Source organism: Phalacrocorax carbo, chromosome 3, assembly GCF_963921805.1.
Source record: "Phalacrocorax carbo chromosome 3, bPhaCar2.1, whole genome shotgun sequence".
NCBI classification, from domain to species: Eukaryota; Metazoa; Chordata; class Aves; order Suliformes; family Phalacrocoracidae; genus Phalacrocorax; species Phalacrocorax carbo.
Window position 1 is genome coordinate 33,258,064 of NC_087515.1, and position 16,402 is coordinate 33,274,465.

The 16,402-nt window shown below is 40.6% G+C and overlaps 1 protein-coding gene across 1 annotated transcript in view; it reads right to left on the minus strand.

Annotated features, from left to right (window-relative positions):
- Positions 1-3,590: 3,590 nt before the first annotated feature.
- Positions 3,591-16,402, minus strand: part of FSHR (follicle stimulating hormone receptor) — an 85,334-nt gene continuing 72,522 nt past the window's right edge. Inside the window, exons 9-10 of the mRNA XM_064446451.1 lie at positions 13,850-14,035; positions 3,591-7,627 (exon numbers count right to left, since the gene is read on the minus strand). Of these exons, the coding sequence (XP_064302521.1) occupies positions 6,400-7,627; positions 13,850-14,035 (1,414 nt within the window). The 3' untranslated portion in view covers positions 3,591-6,399. The remainder of the gene's footprint in view (positions 7,628-13,849; positions 14,036-16,402) is intronic.

The window sequence follows — 16,402 nt, forward strand, 5'->3', positions numbered from 1 at the left end:
TGGTGTGGGCAGTGGCAGTCATTGAAGGAAGATAGAACAAGTAGTCCAGGAGAAAGGTAATGGTGGGTAGCAGGAGAAGCTGAAGTCGCTGGAAAAAAAACCCCAAACCTTGATAAAGCCAACATGGTGAAAATGTACTGATGTGGGTATGCTACCTCTAGAAAAAACATCTAGTTCTACTCAATTTTTGCCTAGTCCAGGCAAATTAGCTCTGCTGACAAACAGAATATATTAGCACAGGTACAGCTTGAGCAAAACCACTGTTTCTGGTGCCCTTCCTAACTCGGCATTTTGGCATGGACTCATGCCATATAGACATATGCAGAGACGCCACGGTAGAGTGAATCCTGTCTTAGTGCAGACCTTGGTGCAGAAATGACAAAAAAAAAAAAAAAAGGAAAAAAAGAAAGGCATTGAGCTTTTCCTTGATGTGAGTTCAGACAGTCCTTGGAGCATGTGGGGACTGTTTAAAGGCTGCCCTAATTTGGCTGTACTTTTCCAACTTTTGATGGCCCCACTTTCTGCAGACCCTTTCCTCCCTCCTTCTTCCCCAGCGTTCCCCCAGGGCACTTAGGGATGGCTTATGCCACCATGACATCTGTGGGACAAAGCAAAGATGCAGCTGGCAATGTGGGGAAGGAAAACTCTGAATCGCCTATCTAAAAATAAGATTTCTTTTGTCCCAACAAAGTCCAGGGAATGTGCAGAAGGTAGGGAGAGGGATCAGTTTGTTTCACCCTGATCTATTGAAGTTGGCTGGCTCAAAGAGTGACTGCTTCAAAGCAGAATGTTTTAAGCTTGGGAGAGGGCCAGTTATCCTCACAACAGTCACTCAAATAAGCAAAATGAGAGATAGAAGCTGGAAAGCAGCATAAGAAGACACGTGCACCCCAGTACACAGAGAGCAAAGAGCCGACTTCTGATCTTCCAACTGCTGATTTCTGAAGAAATATTTCTGAGGTACATGAATTCTGTTCATGCACGACTACAGGTAAAAGCAGAGCAATTCTAAGCACAGGATGCACAAACCGTCGTAATGGAAAGGACCAAGATGGGGTAAAGCTGAGGCAGTGAAGAGGCAAGAGTACAGATGTCCAAGGGGCACATGCCTGTTCATACAACATAGGCAAGAGAAGAAGAAAGTGGGAGCATTTAAAGCTAATTAGGCATCTGTAGCTCAGAAGCAATGCAAAGAACAGTGACTGTTGATGGCGCAGTGTGGAACCTGGATAGTCCCTAAAGGACCTACTATCCCTTTTCCTGGAGACAACATATACCTGGTATTTATATCAATCTTCTGCTTTTTTCCTTTTACACTATTCTTTAACAATGAAATAAAAACCCATGACATGACCTTCCTTTTAAGTTCATCTCTCCCTAGGATTTTCCCATGCAAATTTCTATTGCTTTTTCCCTGGGAACTACACTTCAGCCAAAATAACCCCTTTAATGTAGAATTTTAGCACAAGATATTCCAATGACTCAAAAGAGAAGGCCATATTGCTCAACCTTGCCTTGCAATCTTCCACCCACTCGTAAAGACAGCACGTTCCCATTTGTGCACTGCTCTCATTGCAACCTTGCTAATTTTTCCTGTTCTTTTTTTCGTGTGGGTACAACTTGGTGTGGGTGTCCAGGTTAGGGTAACAAAGATCCAGGTAGCACATGGCAAAGTCAGGAGACAGAAAAAAGAAAATACAATATTTTGGTTACAACAAGGTTAAGTGATGCATTAATCTGATATGTTGGACCTGGAAACGTATTTTTGCCTCACCCAGCATCATTTCTCTTGGAAAACCAATGCTTTACAAAAGGTTTTTCAATGGACTTGGGGTTGCGGGGGCAAAGGGCCCTCTGCAATTTCTTAATGCTTGAAATCCACTCCTGAGAACTTTCATCCCTAATTAAAGGTCACCCACTGGTTCGAGAACAACTCTTAATGAAGAGTTTAATTATCCAGATGACAGCTGTAAAATCCTACTCCTGTGCTTGAATATTTTAAAGTAACAAGGCCCAGATTTTCAAATATGTGCTTGTAACCAGGTATTTAGACCAAAAACTCACTCTGAAGAAGAGTGTGTACGTGCAATTCACATTTGCATACACAATGGGAGATTACACATGCCCATATTAAAGATGCAAATCTGTGAGGAGGTTTGCATGTGCTTACTTGACTGTTTGAACCAGACCCACCTTTCTTGTCTGTTCTTTCGTTCAGGGAGGGGGAGGGATAGTTAAATTATTCCTTGAGGATAAATCATTTCGCATTATTAACTCTTAACAACAAAGCTGCATAAATTAAATGTAAGATTAACTGCTGTGTCCTCAGTGGAATGATTAGGAGGGAATCTACAGGAAAAAAATGTGGTCAAATGTTTTGAAGACTTGCTAAATGGGATGCAAATCTTCATCTTGCATTCTTAACAAGCTCAGACATAGACCTTCCTTCTAATGAGCAAACTCTGCTTGGCATATCCATGCAACCCCCAGAGCAATGTTGTAAAGAAAATGGCTCATGGTTCATTTTCTCTACTGAGTCAGGTTTTTGCTTTTATTGATGCTTTCGACAGCTGCTCCCATTACCTTTACCTGTGGTGGCAGTGTTCATGATGCAGCCCTTAGTCTGCCAAGCCGAAGTGATCCCATTTCTCACTTCCTCTCACAACATCAGATATGTGTTTCTTGAGGAGGTCTGATACGGGTTCCCCACAAGGTACATGCCTGAAGGAGTGGTGCTTCTATCAAGCAGATGAAGTTGTTGTTTATCGTGTCCGCAAAGGCAGCAAATTCAATGCCAGCACAGTCTCTTTATGTCATTCTGATGATGGCACCATAAGGGCAAAGACAACCATGACTTTTTAACTGGGCATTTTCCGGGGCTTGGTGGAGATGGAAATGCAGAGGCCATGTAAGGGTATGGAGGAAAACCAGAAGGCATTACAATATTGTTGACTGTTATATGGTCTTTGGAGTGAGCTAGCAATGGGCTCCAATTTAGAACTACTCCAGGGTTTTTCCTGTGAGTCAAACCTAGGCTTTGACTCAGTTTCCTTGTTACCTGGGGCCTGCCTCTCCTACATGCATGTGCACACATGTGCGCACACAGACACACGCTTATTTGTCTGAACAAAAGGCTCAGCAAAACAGAGCTGCAAGCCCTCGTTATAAAAAAGAGGGAAAGTAAATTAGAGGCCATCACATAAGAAGAGCCATTCACATATACCAAAAAGGAGAAAAATGCCTGTCAGAAAGTTCTGTAAATGGTTTATATCTTATTTCATAAGAAATTTGAATTAATAGAAGAGATTGGTTAAAAAGAAGACAGGTCAGCACTGCTAAGTTATTTGTTTAAGAGGTTTCAAACATACCTTTCTGTGCTTTGTTGACGCTCCAGGAGGCTACAGGAGGGTTTTCTTTGCAGAGTCTCTCATCAGCCGAGTTTCAGCTGCAGGTCACTGTGACCTGACTGTAGAAGCTGTGCCGCATAAATGGAGCTCTCCAGATAAGCAGTAACATTGATTGCATACTTTGTCAGCATGTCTCTGGCTGTATATGTGTTCTCAAGGCACTTCGTTTTGATATTGGTTTTATTAAAATAGATTTCAGAAAGGGAAATGTAAAATAATGTAACGATTACACACATAAACATGTTCAGTGCTGAGAAAATCCACACCAGACACCAGCAGGTTTTTTTTTCACATTACAAGCATTAATAAAATGTATCTTGCATTTTTTTTTCTTACACTACTGTCTTCAAAGAAAAACATTGTTTTAAAAACCTGCTATAACAGGACCAATGTCCCACAGAGGAAAAGATACAGGTCCTATGATGCTCCTCACAGTTTGGAAGATGTTTAAAATTAAAATCCGAAGAATAGTGAAAGCCAGGGACATCTGAGGACTACAAGAAGGAGGTTTTTGTTTTGACAACCACACGGTCAGCTTCCTAGCTTTGGAGTTACTGCCACAGCCTGAGCTTCCACTTGAGCTCCTGCACAGCACATGTAGGCAGGATGACATATCCCTTAACCATTTCTGTGCTGTCTTATCGCTAGGGACAAGGAAAGATATCTGGTTATGCAGGTTCCGTTTGCTTTCAAGTATCACCCATTGGCTAGATGGCTTCATCCCTTGGGCCCTGATCTGACTCTGGCTACAAGACACAACCCTGCAAGGTCTGTTTTCAGGGTTGTTTATTTGTAAAGCATATTTAACTGGGTCCTGATTCTGCAAATGTCTGGACAATGGGTTTGCATGTGAACTGTGCAGGTGAACTGTACCAAGCTCACATGCCTGACATAGGTGTGAGAGTATTTGCAAAACTGGCACCTAGACTATGGCTGTGCTTTCTTGAATTGCCATGTCTCAGCCTATTGCCTTTGCAAATGGTCAGGGCCTAGGCAAAAAAGTGTGATGCACTACAAGGATTTACCCCATTTATCAGCAAAAATGGGCTAGTACCTGACAAAGAACATCCCTCATTTTTGGCCCAAGAAGAGATTCAGAAGCCTTTTTTTAATGCAACTAGAATATTTGTAATTTTGGAACATCATCCAGACACTTCCATTGGGATGGGTTTTAATGGCTGCACACCAGTACATTGTATATGACATAAAGCATTTGTGAAGAAATTGTTACTCTGGGTAGTCAGAAAGTTTTCCGAGAGATGAACTGTCTTTCCTGTCTTACTCTTTCATTCTTCCTTCTCCTGGATCTTGGAGGGAGTGTTACTTGTGTTGAGTAATGAAATTTCCCCCCCCCCCAACACGCTACCTTTGATCTCCTGTTAAATGCACTAGGGAGCTGATACTTCCTTCCCTGGCTAGGACTGAATGAATAATCATCTCCTCTAGTTATTCACATCAGGTTCAGATGCTGAAATGTGAAGCTGATAACAGGGGAAATTATGGATAGAGGCATCAAGAATAGCTACTAAAATTTTAAGAGTTGTAGGCAGGGAATATTCAAAGCTCATCACATTTAACCATGAAGACTCCAATGATTTACAGTCCCATGGAGCAAAGCCGTGACTTGAGTGTGAGGTGAGAATGAAGCCCAAATTCCTGTCCTGGTGTTTTCTTTATGCCCCCGTACCCACACATAGCCACAAAATCAGCATGAGAAAACCCTACCCAACCCTAAATCTTCAGTGCAATTTGGAATTTCACAGAATGGTTAACCCTCAAAAGGTTTGATATTCAAATAATGTAAAAAGGCTGGATGCTCACTGAGATATTATTCAAAACCTCTGTAAAATCAGGAATTCTTGATTAAGAGCTTTTTGTTTTTTGTTATTTCAACATAGGCAGCATATGGTTTCTTTCAGGTCTTTAAATCTGGACCATGATCTGATAATGTGTACATGAAGGATTGTTTTAGAAGGAAAGGGGAAAGAGAACTTGTAGGATTTCACAAAAACTTTTGTTCAGGTTTTCAAAAGCCATATTGGATCCATCATCCTTTACATAAGCCAGGCAGTGCAATGCACTAATACTGCTGTATGGCAAACCTGCCTCAGGTATCAGGTTAAAGCAGCTTGTTGGCCCATCTTGCCACACCCAAGGGGTCCAGCCACACAAAAGTGATTTCGACCCAACTTTGTGAGACCAACTTGAGAAAATATCCTCCTTATTATGACGGGTTTCTCCTGCTTTTGTCCTTGCTCTTTCTCCTCTTGAAAACAAATCCCAAACCAAACTCCTTAATCCAAACTTGTGTGAAATCTGGTTCTCTGAGCCTGCCAGTCTAGATCAACAGAAATCTTACCTAAAGTGACACTTTTGTGCAGAATAAGGCAGGTCCATGCAGTGTGGAACAGCTAACACCAGCTTAGCTGGAGATGCCTTCTGCCCCTCTGCTGTGGTGAACAGAAATGGGAACAACACAAGATATTTCCATTCCTAATAAGTCTGTGCCGAAGAAGGGCTTTAAGTTGGCCTTCTGTCTCCTGTAACCATAGGAGATCTGATTAATGAAAAGAGCTCATTATCTGTCATTGTTATAATATGCTTCACAGACAAAAATATTAATTTTACACATTTTTTGCTTTCAACTGTATATAACCATGACTTAATGCTCAGTAAGCAGCTAGATTTTTCCTAGAATGAAGCAAATCTCTGCCTGTATGGTGGGAGATATCAGTTTATAAACTCATTTATTTTTTGAGAAAATTCCACAAGGGCACTTCGGCACATACCAAAGTTTTGCTCTCTTTCCTTCAAAAGCTGATGAAGATGATGTGTCATCTGTGATGGCTATTCATTGAACAAAAATAGCAAAATGGAAATAAAAAAGTTTTTCCATAAAAAATAAGTTTACATGCTGTGCTGAGGTCATTATTCAAATTCACATTTGAAAGTTATTATCGCACTGCCTCAGACCCAAATTCATGCAAGCATTTCAGTTCAAGTGATTCATAGGAACCAACGAATACATAGTCCCATCAATGCTTTTTGGTGCAGGAGAGCAATGGCCATTTCTGGTGTGGAAAGTATGAGCAGATGAGGAGGTCTCTGTTCTGTAAATCTGGGCTTGCATTTCACAGCAACCAAACTTGCTCAACAGAATGAAGAAATCCCTGCGGAATGTCTTTGTGAAAATGGCATAGAGGAAAGGGTTAGCACAGGAATTGATGGGGTAAAACAAAACCAAAAGGATCTTGGATTTGGATACTGTGATAAGAGGAACCTTGAGTGAGGCTGATATTGCAAAAAATGATATTGGTGCCATGCAGAGGAAGTCCGTGAAGATCAGTATGGCCATGCGCTTGGCAATCTTGGTGTCACTGTTTGAAGAGATGACATTAGGGTTTCTCACAGTAAAGTAGATGGAGATGTAGCAGGCACATATGATCACAAATGCAAGTACATTCAACACTAAAAGAAACATAACATAAGCCTGAGAAAACGGTGTTTCTATATCCATGGGCAAACAGATGCTGACCTTCATGTAGCTGCTGACTCCAAATATGGGAAGAAGTGCCACTGTGAAAGCAAACATCCAGCCAAAAATCATTATAATCACAGCATGACGAAATCGAACCTTACGGTCCAGTTGCATGGCATAGGTGATGGTATGCCACCTTTCCAGGGTTATCACGGTCAGCGTGTAGACTGAGAGTTCACTTGCAAACACTGTAAAAAATCCTGCAGCATTGCATCCTGCCCCAGTTTGCCAGTCTATGGCATAGTTGTAATACTGACTTTTCGTCTGGATGTCTACAGAAGCAATAAACAACAGATAGATACCGATGCAGAGATCCGCAAATGCAAGATTGCACATCAGAAAACGAGGTACAGTGAGTTTGTATTGACTGCTTATTAAAATAATGAGGACAACAATGTTCCCTGTGATAGCTAATATGTTGATAAACCATATTAGGACTCTTAGAATGTTGTATCCCATGATATCTTCACATGGATTGAAAGCATCAGGTTTAGGTGAGCAAGCTACGTTAACTACTTCATTGCATAAACCATAGTCAAATTCATTCTCTGCTGGGTCAAATCCTATGCCATAGTTGGAAATGTAATCTTCAGCTGCAGATCGCCTAAGTATCTTATCACCAGGCTGCTCATCAAGGTCTTGCTTGGCCTGAGATATGCTACATATTGGATGTAAATCAGTGCTGAAATTGTAAAAAGAATAGAGTTGGAAACTAAAAGACACAGCACAGGGCATACAACAAACATGAAATCATCCAGTTTCCATTAACAGCTCAGTTTCGCTGGTTAGCTGATTATATAGACTACCCTGGAGCTTGAAATTAATAGGCTGGGTGGTCTCTATTTATAAAATATTACATGAAAATGTAACTTATTTGGAAACATCATAAAATATAAGGGAAAGGAAAGCCCAATGTTTGCTTTACTAGCAATCACGACCCAGTTATCCACCTGGACAGGCATGTTTCGTAAAAAGCTGTCCTTATTTCAACCGAACTTCTCACATAACCTGTCATTGATAAGCTGATTCTTGCGTGGGGAAACACATGATGATGAATTCTGACATAAGACTGGACTTTGAAGAATGAGTCAATTTAGCTGTGCCCGTAAGGAATTTGTATAATCAAAATAATGCTACTATCCCTTACTGTTACTCTCAAATTCCATTCTTCCTAAAGTTTTTGGCAGTCAGTGTTCCATATTTAATGTTGTAACTCCTTCAGGGCACAGAACAACTCCAGTTTGTGCCATTCTTTTCAAGTATCTCATATCATATTGGTAACTGGCCATTAACACAAATAAATAGCATCAGTAAATTCATGTAGTCTTCCAGATAATCTCTAGAAGACAGATGCCAACACAGACACAAACACAAGACATGGTGGAACATTTTGCTTAAAAACTCTGTTTAAAAGGAAATGGATATGAAACCAAAAGAAGTGAAGCAAAGCCAAGCCAAGCCAAATCAAATGAAACCATGCTACATCAAACCAACCCAATATTTCTGTAGAACGAGTAGTTGCTGTTGTTTCTGTCAGAAAGTATTTTTAAAAATTTTGTGTATTTTAGAAAAGGTAGATAAAGGAAATAAAGGGAACGGGTTTCAAGAAAAAAATGCCTTTGAAGGTAAAAAAGGTATTTTTGACAGTTTTGTGTTTGGCTTTATTTCCTAGGGGATTAACTCAATGCCCTTCTCCATGCCTACACCAAAGGAAGAAACAAATGTTTTGGCTGAGATGATAGAAAGATGATCAACTCCATCAAGCTAAGAAATATCAAGGTGTGTTAACCAGAAACAAAGGGTCAGACTTTATCAACTGCTTCTCTGAGGCTGCCTTTGATGTTTGGTGTCCCAGGAACTTGCATCCATAGCTTTGCATAAAATGGATCCAGACCTAATCTGAGTTAGGGAATAAACCGGCTGACAATGTGTTACAAAACCATCACAGTTCAGCTCTGCCTGCTTTCATCTACAGCCTAGACAGCTATTCAGATGTATAATTTCTAGGACAGGACCCCAGCTTATCTTCCACCCTGACTTCCACTACGGTTGTGAGAAAAGCTTTCTATGCAAATTAGGCTGAAATTGTTAAACAATTGGTAGCAACTTAAAAGGCAGAATTCTTTTTTGTAACCTAATTTTACCCTTTGACTTTGTGCACTCACTACATCTTCCAAAAATTGAGTTTAAAAGGTCTGCAAGAAAGGAAAACTAATGAAGGCCCAGCACTAGAAGGTGAGGGACATTTCCTATGAGGTTCTGAACATCCTCTACTATTATTAATATTTTTTATCTTGCCTGTCAACTGAGGCAGAAAACTGAATTTCTGTGAGGTCAAATATGCACTATGGAGGTCACAGTAGCAATAACAAGGCATTACATTTTGCTCCCCTGTGTTCTGTTCGCATAAGGATGAGTGAGGGGTCCAGTGTATTGATCAATATATCAACAGTTCTCTAGCTGAAAGGGAATATATGCTTCCAAGGAGCAATAATGGGAGAGAAAGTCCCTCAGTTTTGAGTGCAACAGGCAGTCAGGGGCCCTGAAAGCTACTGCAGTTGATGGTTCCTTGTAAATGAACTCAGGGAAATGTTTTTATCCAGTCATTTCTCAGCTATGAGGTAAAAATAAACCTTTTCCCAAATTATGGAGGCATTGCCTGGCTCTAAATCTGTCCCCTGATAAGAGTGCTAAGTAAGGCCAATTAAATATTTCTAATTATTACAGTTTATTCATTCTTGAATTATTTTATAGCCAGCAGTCCCAAATAAAATCAGGTTCCCACCGAGTTAGCTGCTCTGTTTGCTCCAATGGGTGGCAAGGCGTCTCCCGGCTGGTTACCTGTACCTTGAGCAGATAAGATGGGCAGTTGCAAACTCCAGAGGGAAAGAAGAGCCATCTGCCGGTACTGACTGCTTACTGATTCTTTGCCCTGGGATATTTGCCCTTTGGGCAGCAAGTTAAAGCATTTTTTGACAAGGGATGCTTGCTTCCTTTTGAGACAGTAGATATTGTAACACAGTTCATTTATTCAGTCTATTTGTAACCCTCTGTTACTGTTTAACATTGCTTTGCTCAAGTAAGCCCTCTGAAAAGCAAACTGAAGAAAGGACAACTTAAAGAATAACATTAAAATTGGTAGAGAGCTCCAACAAAAATAGACAAAAATTACTACCTTTGTACTAGTGGTTATTTTATGTGCTTCAGCTGGATCCAGTGACAGCAGGATCTTGTGTGCTGAGAAACATGCTCAGCAGAATAAACAGTCCCGACCTGGGTTCTGTATTAAGCCTTATCTCAAACCAATCATCCTCACTGAGAAGGGACATCAAGTGAGTTGTGAGCAACTGATATTATGTTCTCATGAGATGAGGCCCAAACACAACTCCTGATGCTGCCACCTTTTTTAAAAAAATAGGATTTCAAGTGACAGCTCCTCCAAAGAATAATGATCAAGTGTAAGGACAGAGTCATATCAATGTCATTCTTGCAGGCAGAGGGTGATCTTTATGTCAAAGAAAGCCAAAAGCTTGCTGAAGTTCATAATGGTCTATGTCAAGTTGAGGGTTTTAACACCCAGCCTCTGCCCTATCCACACTTCAAGGATATTATTTTCCAGTCACAGGAAAACGTGAGGTGAGTTCAACATACTGCACTGGGCTTGTCCTGAGAAAGCGGTTTACCTTCTGTTATGCCAGCATCACCATATTCCAGTGTGATAAATCTACAGATCAATATTTATCATATAATCCTTCTTGGAATAGGAAAAAAAATAATCAAAATTGCCTATGTTTTAATTTGTGTTTCAGACTGGTGGAGCTGTGCTTGATGCAATATCCTTCAAAATTTAGAAAGCACTGCCACTGTAACAGGTTTAAGCTTTCTGTTATCACAACAAAGTCTGTTCACCAGTGCAGGCAGATTTGGGAGAGATGACTGAGCATGATCCACTATGGCAACTTATTTTATCTAAGGTTTCTGAGTACTGCAAATGTCTCAAAGAGAGGAAATCTTACATAAATGGGGCAGCCAGAAAGGGGCCACATACCCCTGTCTTAATTCCATCCTCAATTACCCACGTAAACACCAACTCAGCAACTGCTGCCATGATCCTTAGAAATACACTTCTGGGGGTGACAAGGCATCCTTTTTATCCTCCCTGGACTACCTGGAAGTATTCTGAGACCCAAACGGCCACAGGAGAATGACCGTCTCCTGTGAAGGTGCATGGCAAGTCAGGTCACATCACTGTTAGCACCACCACAAGTAAGGCCTGCTGCACTCAACCAAGCACAGCTCTCGCCAAAGAGATAATACACACTGTGTGATCAAGTGCTGCAAACTATTAATAACTCTTAAACAACCTGAGCAGTCTTTAATGCACATGAAGCTTGTGCCAGCTGTCAAGAAAACTGTTTTGAAATGAAAGCAGGTGTAGCTACTGTATGTGTGACTAATCTGTTCTCAAGTGTATGTTAATACCTTTGGTATTCAAACTGAACTAAAATGCATCAGTTTTCTCTTTTTAAGCTGGAGAGAGGATATCAGTCTCCCACCAATTTCAGTACAAGACACATGACTGTGTGAAATAAATGACCACTTTTAATTATATTTTAAAGCAGTTAACAGGAAGGATTGATCTAAATAGTTGGTTCTAATAATTTTGCATTTATGTTTAGTATTTTCTAAAAGATACGTCTGGTAACTATTAAAAACATATAAATATATTCAACTTTTTTCTGTTGACCGGTGTGATACAGTTCATGTGCAAATTTATTCAAGTAACAATACCTCTTATAAAGAAGAGCATCTCCAACTATGTCTCACCATTACATTACGCATGATACTATTATAGGAGACCGTGAAGTCATGACCAGACTTGCTCCAGAAGCAGCCACACTGCTGCGTGGTGTTCCACCCAGGTCGCTGGCCATCCGCACTTGGTTTACTTAAGTTCTGCACAGTTCATTGGCATTTGTTTGCAAAATTACACTTGCCCAGGCTGTGGGAAGAGTTATCTGTGTTCTCCTGGGCTTCTTACCTGCCAGGGCAGAGGCTTCCAAAAGTGATGCTGTACTAAGGGGGAAGTGAGTGCCGTGGGCTTCAATTCTCTGGGGCAAGTGTGACATAGAATCATAGAATCGTTTAGGTTGGAAAAGACCTTTAAGATCATCAAGTCCAACCATAAACCTAACACTGCCAGGTCCACCACTAAATCATGTTCCCTAGGTGCCACTCCTACACATCTTATAAATACCTCCAGGGATGGTGACTCAACCACTTCCCTGGGCAGCCTGTTCCAATGCTTGATAACCCTTTCACATGGAAGTTATTTAAAGCCCAAATGAGGGGACTAGATACTGAGAGCTTACCAAAGGTTAGGACCATTTCCTCCTGTAGCTTTCCTTCAGTAGTAACTCTTATTCTGGTTTTGAATAGTCCAGTTGCCTAATTTAAGGGGTGGATTCTGGGTTTTGGGTCCTGATTTGGCCTAAACATCCCAGAAGCCAGGTACCTTCAAAAATATGAATCATAGTGATATCAAGGTCCCTTTGCAAATTCAGGACTAAACCATTTTGCCACCAGGGCTGGAAGGACTGGACCCATTTCTACGCAACAAGCTACCAAGCACTGTGCCTGCATAAGCCTGCAAAAATATGTGAAAATGTCTCCTGCTGATAAACTGTCCTAGCAAAAAGTTTAGCATTTTGGATCAAAAGTGGGCAATGGGGGATGTATTCTGTCAGATACTTCCCTTATCACTGCAGTCTCCACCATCAGACTTGCACTCTTTACACAGGCAGTTTTGCAAACACACGTAGGTGATATTTATTAGCTATCAGCACAAGCAAGGTCAGTTATCTTTCATTGCCTGGTGACAATACAATGTTAAAAGTAAAATAAATGGCTAATATAAGAATTAAAATAAAAGCTGCTAATAGTTTATGCTTTCTTTGCATGGTGTTACATTTCTCTGAAGTTTTAGGCAACCTTTAAAGACAATGTCTTGAATTTTAACAATGATCCACATTTTTTTTTTTCTGCCATGACAAATTCCAAGTCTTTGAGAACATCCAGTAAAGGAAGAACTTCGAACAGTAACAGGGGTTTCCATAGGTACCAGTTCCTCATGTTTTCCAGTGGCACAAATTCAGGAGGTTCATTAGCTAGTTAACATGTACATTTAAAGTCTGTATGAACAGCCCAAAATACTCAATGAGAACCATTGATACTTGAAGTCTCACTGCAACTTGCATTAAAATTAAAATAAGCATGGAAAATTACTTTGGGAGTCTAAAAAGACACCCCATCCTGCCACTCTCCTCTGTTGATTTGATTATAAGGAGTTTGATCTGGGTTAACTGTTTCAGAAATCATGTCCAAAAATTTTGTGTATGTAGACTTGACAGATAACATACCTGTGGCATTAGGATGGGCAATGTTCCAACATCAGTGTGGCTGAGAGAAGAGTTTAAGATCATTCAGTGTCCTGTTACCCTCCTGAATTGATGGCCAAGTATTGATCAACTTCTCTGCAAACACAGCTTTCCCTCCAGCTACCTCCTGAAAAGTTATCAAACTCTTCAGCATGTCTTCAGCATGGCTTGAGGCTGATCCAGGATAGAAGGTCCCAATGAAAGATGGACCTATGACAGGTGGCGGCTACAGCCGCAGCTGGGGAAAATGCTGATGCTAACACAGCTATCAAAATTTATTATCCCCCTGGAATTGGGGGCAGAGCACTGTGTAGCATGCATAAACATGTATGTTTTGTATATTTTTTTCTATCCATTTACTTACCTGCACTGAAGATACCTTTCCTATCCAGATTTTGAGGAAGGTTATTTAATTTACTATCAGCTGCTGAGAAGCACCAAAAAGAAAAACAAATGAAATAACTTACTTTTGCCTTTTCCAGTTTGTAAATGCACAGCAATGGCTAGGATAGGTGAAGTTTGCCTCAATCAAAGATCTAAATTTGCTTAAATCAGGAAGCTTTTTTAAATTATATGTAGACTTTGCTCTTAGCTTCTTAATGAGTTCTAATCCATGACTTGGCAGGAAACTGATTCTCGTCCTTGAAATATCCCTTTAAGAAAACATATGAAAATCTTGGTAAAAAGCAAATTTACTTCTGCTCGACAGTGGATATGTGTTTTAGACTGTCCTACTCATTCTCAGACTAGTGACTGGAAAGACAGGAGCTGGAAATCCATTTGGAAAACAGGATCCAGGGAGGAGTTAGGTGTTCCTGCAGGAAACCTGAACTAATATTGCAAACAACAATCAAGTGATGTTAGTCTGGTTTGAGAAAATAGAAAAAAAACATCCCCAAACCCTCTGCAAAAGAATTAGCAGGGACATTAACCATTAGTGCCATATAATTCTGGGTTTAGTAAATGCCCAGTAAATACACCAATGACCCCAGATTACTGTTACAAGATAAAAAAGGCTGATGAAATCACAACAGAAGTTTGTTACACAAACATCATGGGAAGGCTGCTGTGGAAAAGGCAATAAACGCAAAGAGAGAAGCTCACAGGGGGGTACAGATGTGAGGAGAGGTTGGGGATATCAGGTTTTGTACTCATTAGGAAGAAAAAGAGATTAAAGAGAGACAGGGGTGACATGGTTCAAACTGTGAGGAACAAAAATAACAAAACATTTCCAGAGGTTTAAAAAAAAAGAGAGCACAGACTGAAGTGAAGAAAGGGGCAAGATTACACAAGGTTGGGAGAGATGTATTTATGTGGAAGGCAATTACTGTGTGGGACAGGCTATCAAAGGCAGCGATGGAAGCAGCAGCTCTGAATGCAGTAAAGAGAGCATTAGTGAGGCTTTTAGAAGGAAAAACACTATGCACACACTAAATCTTGACTTGTGCCACACAGGTGGGGAAAGGGAAGGAGGACCAAGGTCGCTCCATCTCCAGGCTAAGAGATAAATGGGAATCCATCCCCATGGTTCCAGGGCGTAACAGCTGGGCAAAACATCCTCACATTTCCCTCACTAGGGCACAAAATGTCCCCTTCAGCTTGTGACAGCAAACTCGTTTCTCTTAGAGAAACAGTAAAATGGATGATGCGAAATTACCCTGTCCTCCCTTAGCCCATGTGCTCTTATGGCATGAGATAGATCAGTGTTTGCTGAAGCTGCTCTTTTCTTTATTCTATGACAAAAAAAAAAAGAATTTTTCCTCATCAAATAATTGGACTGACAATATATGTAATTTTCTCCAAGCCCCCTCCAAGATACAGTTTCCAATTAATCCGTAACAGTACAATGTCAGGACAACATGTTATTTGACCTCTATTACTCAACATACACAAATTGTTTTTATATGATATTAACACAGTAAAGTGGTGCCATGTGAGGGGGAGACCAGGTTTTACCAGCATGTAATAAACTTTAGGCAGTTGCTACGTACCACATGCACATTTGCACCTCTGTTCTCTGTTCTAAGAAGCAAAATTAATACCAGGAAATGGCTCTGAACTCACGGTCTTTAGCTTAGGGTGGCCAAGTCTAAGAAATTCATATGCAGCTAATGACTGGTGGTGGGCAAAGATGATCTTTGTGTCCATGCTGTGCCCACAGCTGGAGGCTTTGCATCCAGGCTCTGAAGGTAGGCAGAACCTTCAACAGCTGGACCATGAATCGTGGCAGCAGAGCAGCAAACACATACCCCACTCTGCTACCCTGATCTGGGGCCAGGACTTTTTCTAGAAGGGTGAGATGGACCTGTGGTGTCAGAAATACTTTGAACTTGTGCAGGTCAGACTGAGAGAAGCCACACTGTGGTCCTGAGGTTGTTCTGGGACTGACCTGTTTCTCACAGAAGCTAAAAGCTGCAGCTGAAGAGAAATTTTAGGCTTTCAATTTCTGACTTAGACACCTGAAGAGGTAATTAGGTTGCAACGAGCAACCTTGATTTTTCATGGACTGACTATTGCCCTTAGTATGCTGCGTAATGAAAACTGTCACCTACAGTATATGCTCATGACTCAACAACTAAACAGCAGTTTTCTGCCTAAATCCACAGACAGCATCACTTATGGCATCATTAGGAACATACGAAACTTCACAAGGGCTCATAATTCTGAACACAAGCATGGAAAATGTTTTCTTTGGCTTGTTAGATAAAAACCTTTACTGAGTCCAAACTGTTATTACACTGGGTGGAAATAACAAGTTAATATAAATAGGAATATCACCTAGACTTAAAAATAGCTAAAATGTTACTGGGTCTCTGGGCATATCTAAATAATTTCACAAATATTAAGTATTTTTCCATGAAAATACTTTATTCTTCTTTTAAAAATCTTTCTTTTTATGTTCATTATTGCACATAAACAGAAGTGAGTTAGAGGAAGTGCTTTGCACACTACTTCAGGGTTTGTTGGTATATCTGCTAGGGATAGTTATTGATACACTGCTGACCCCTGAACCACAGACA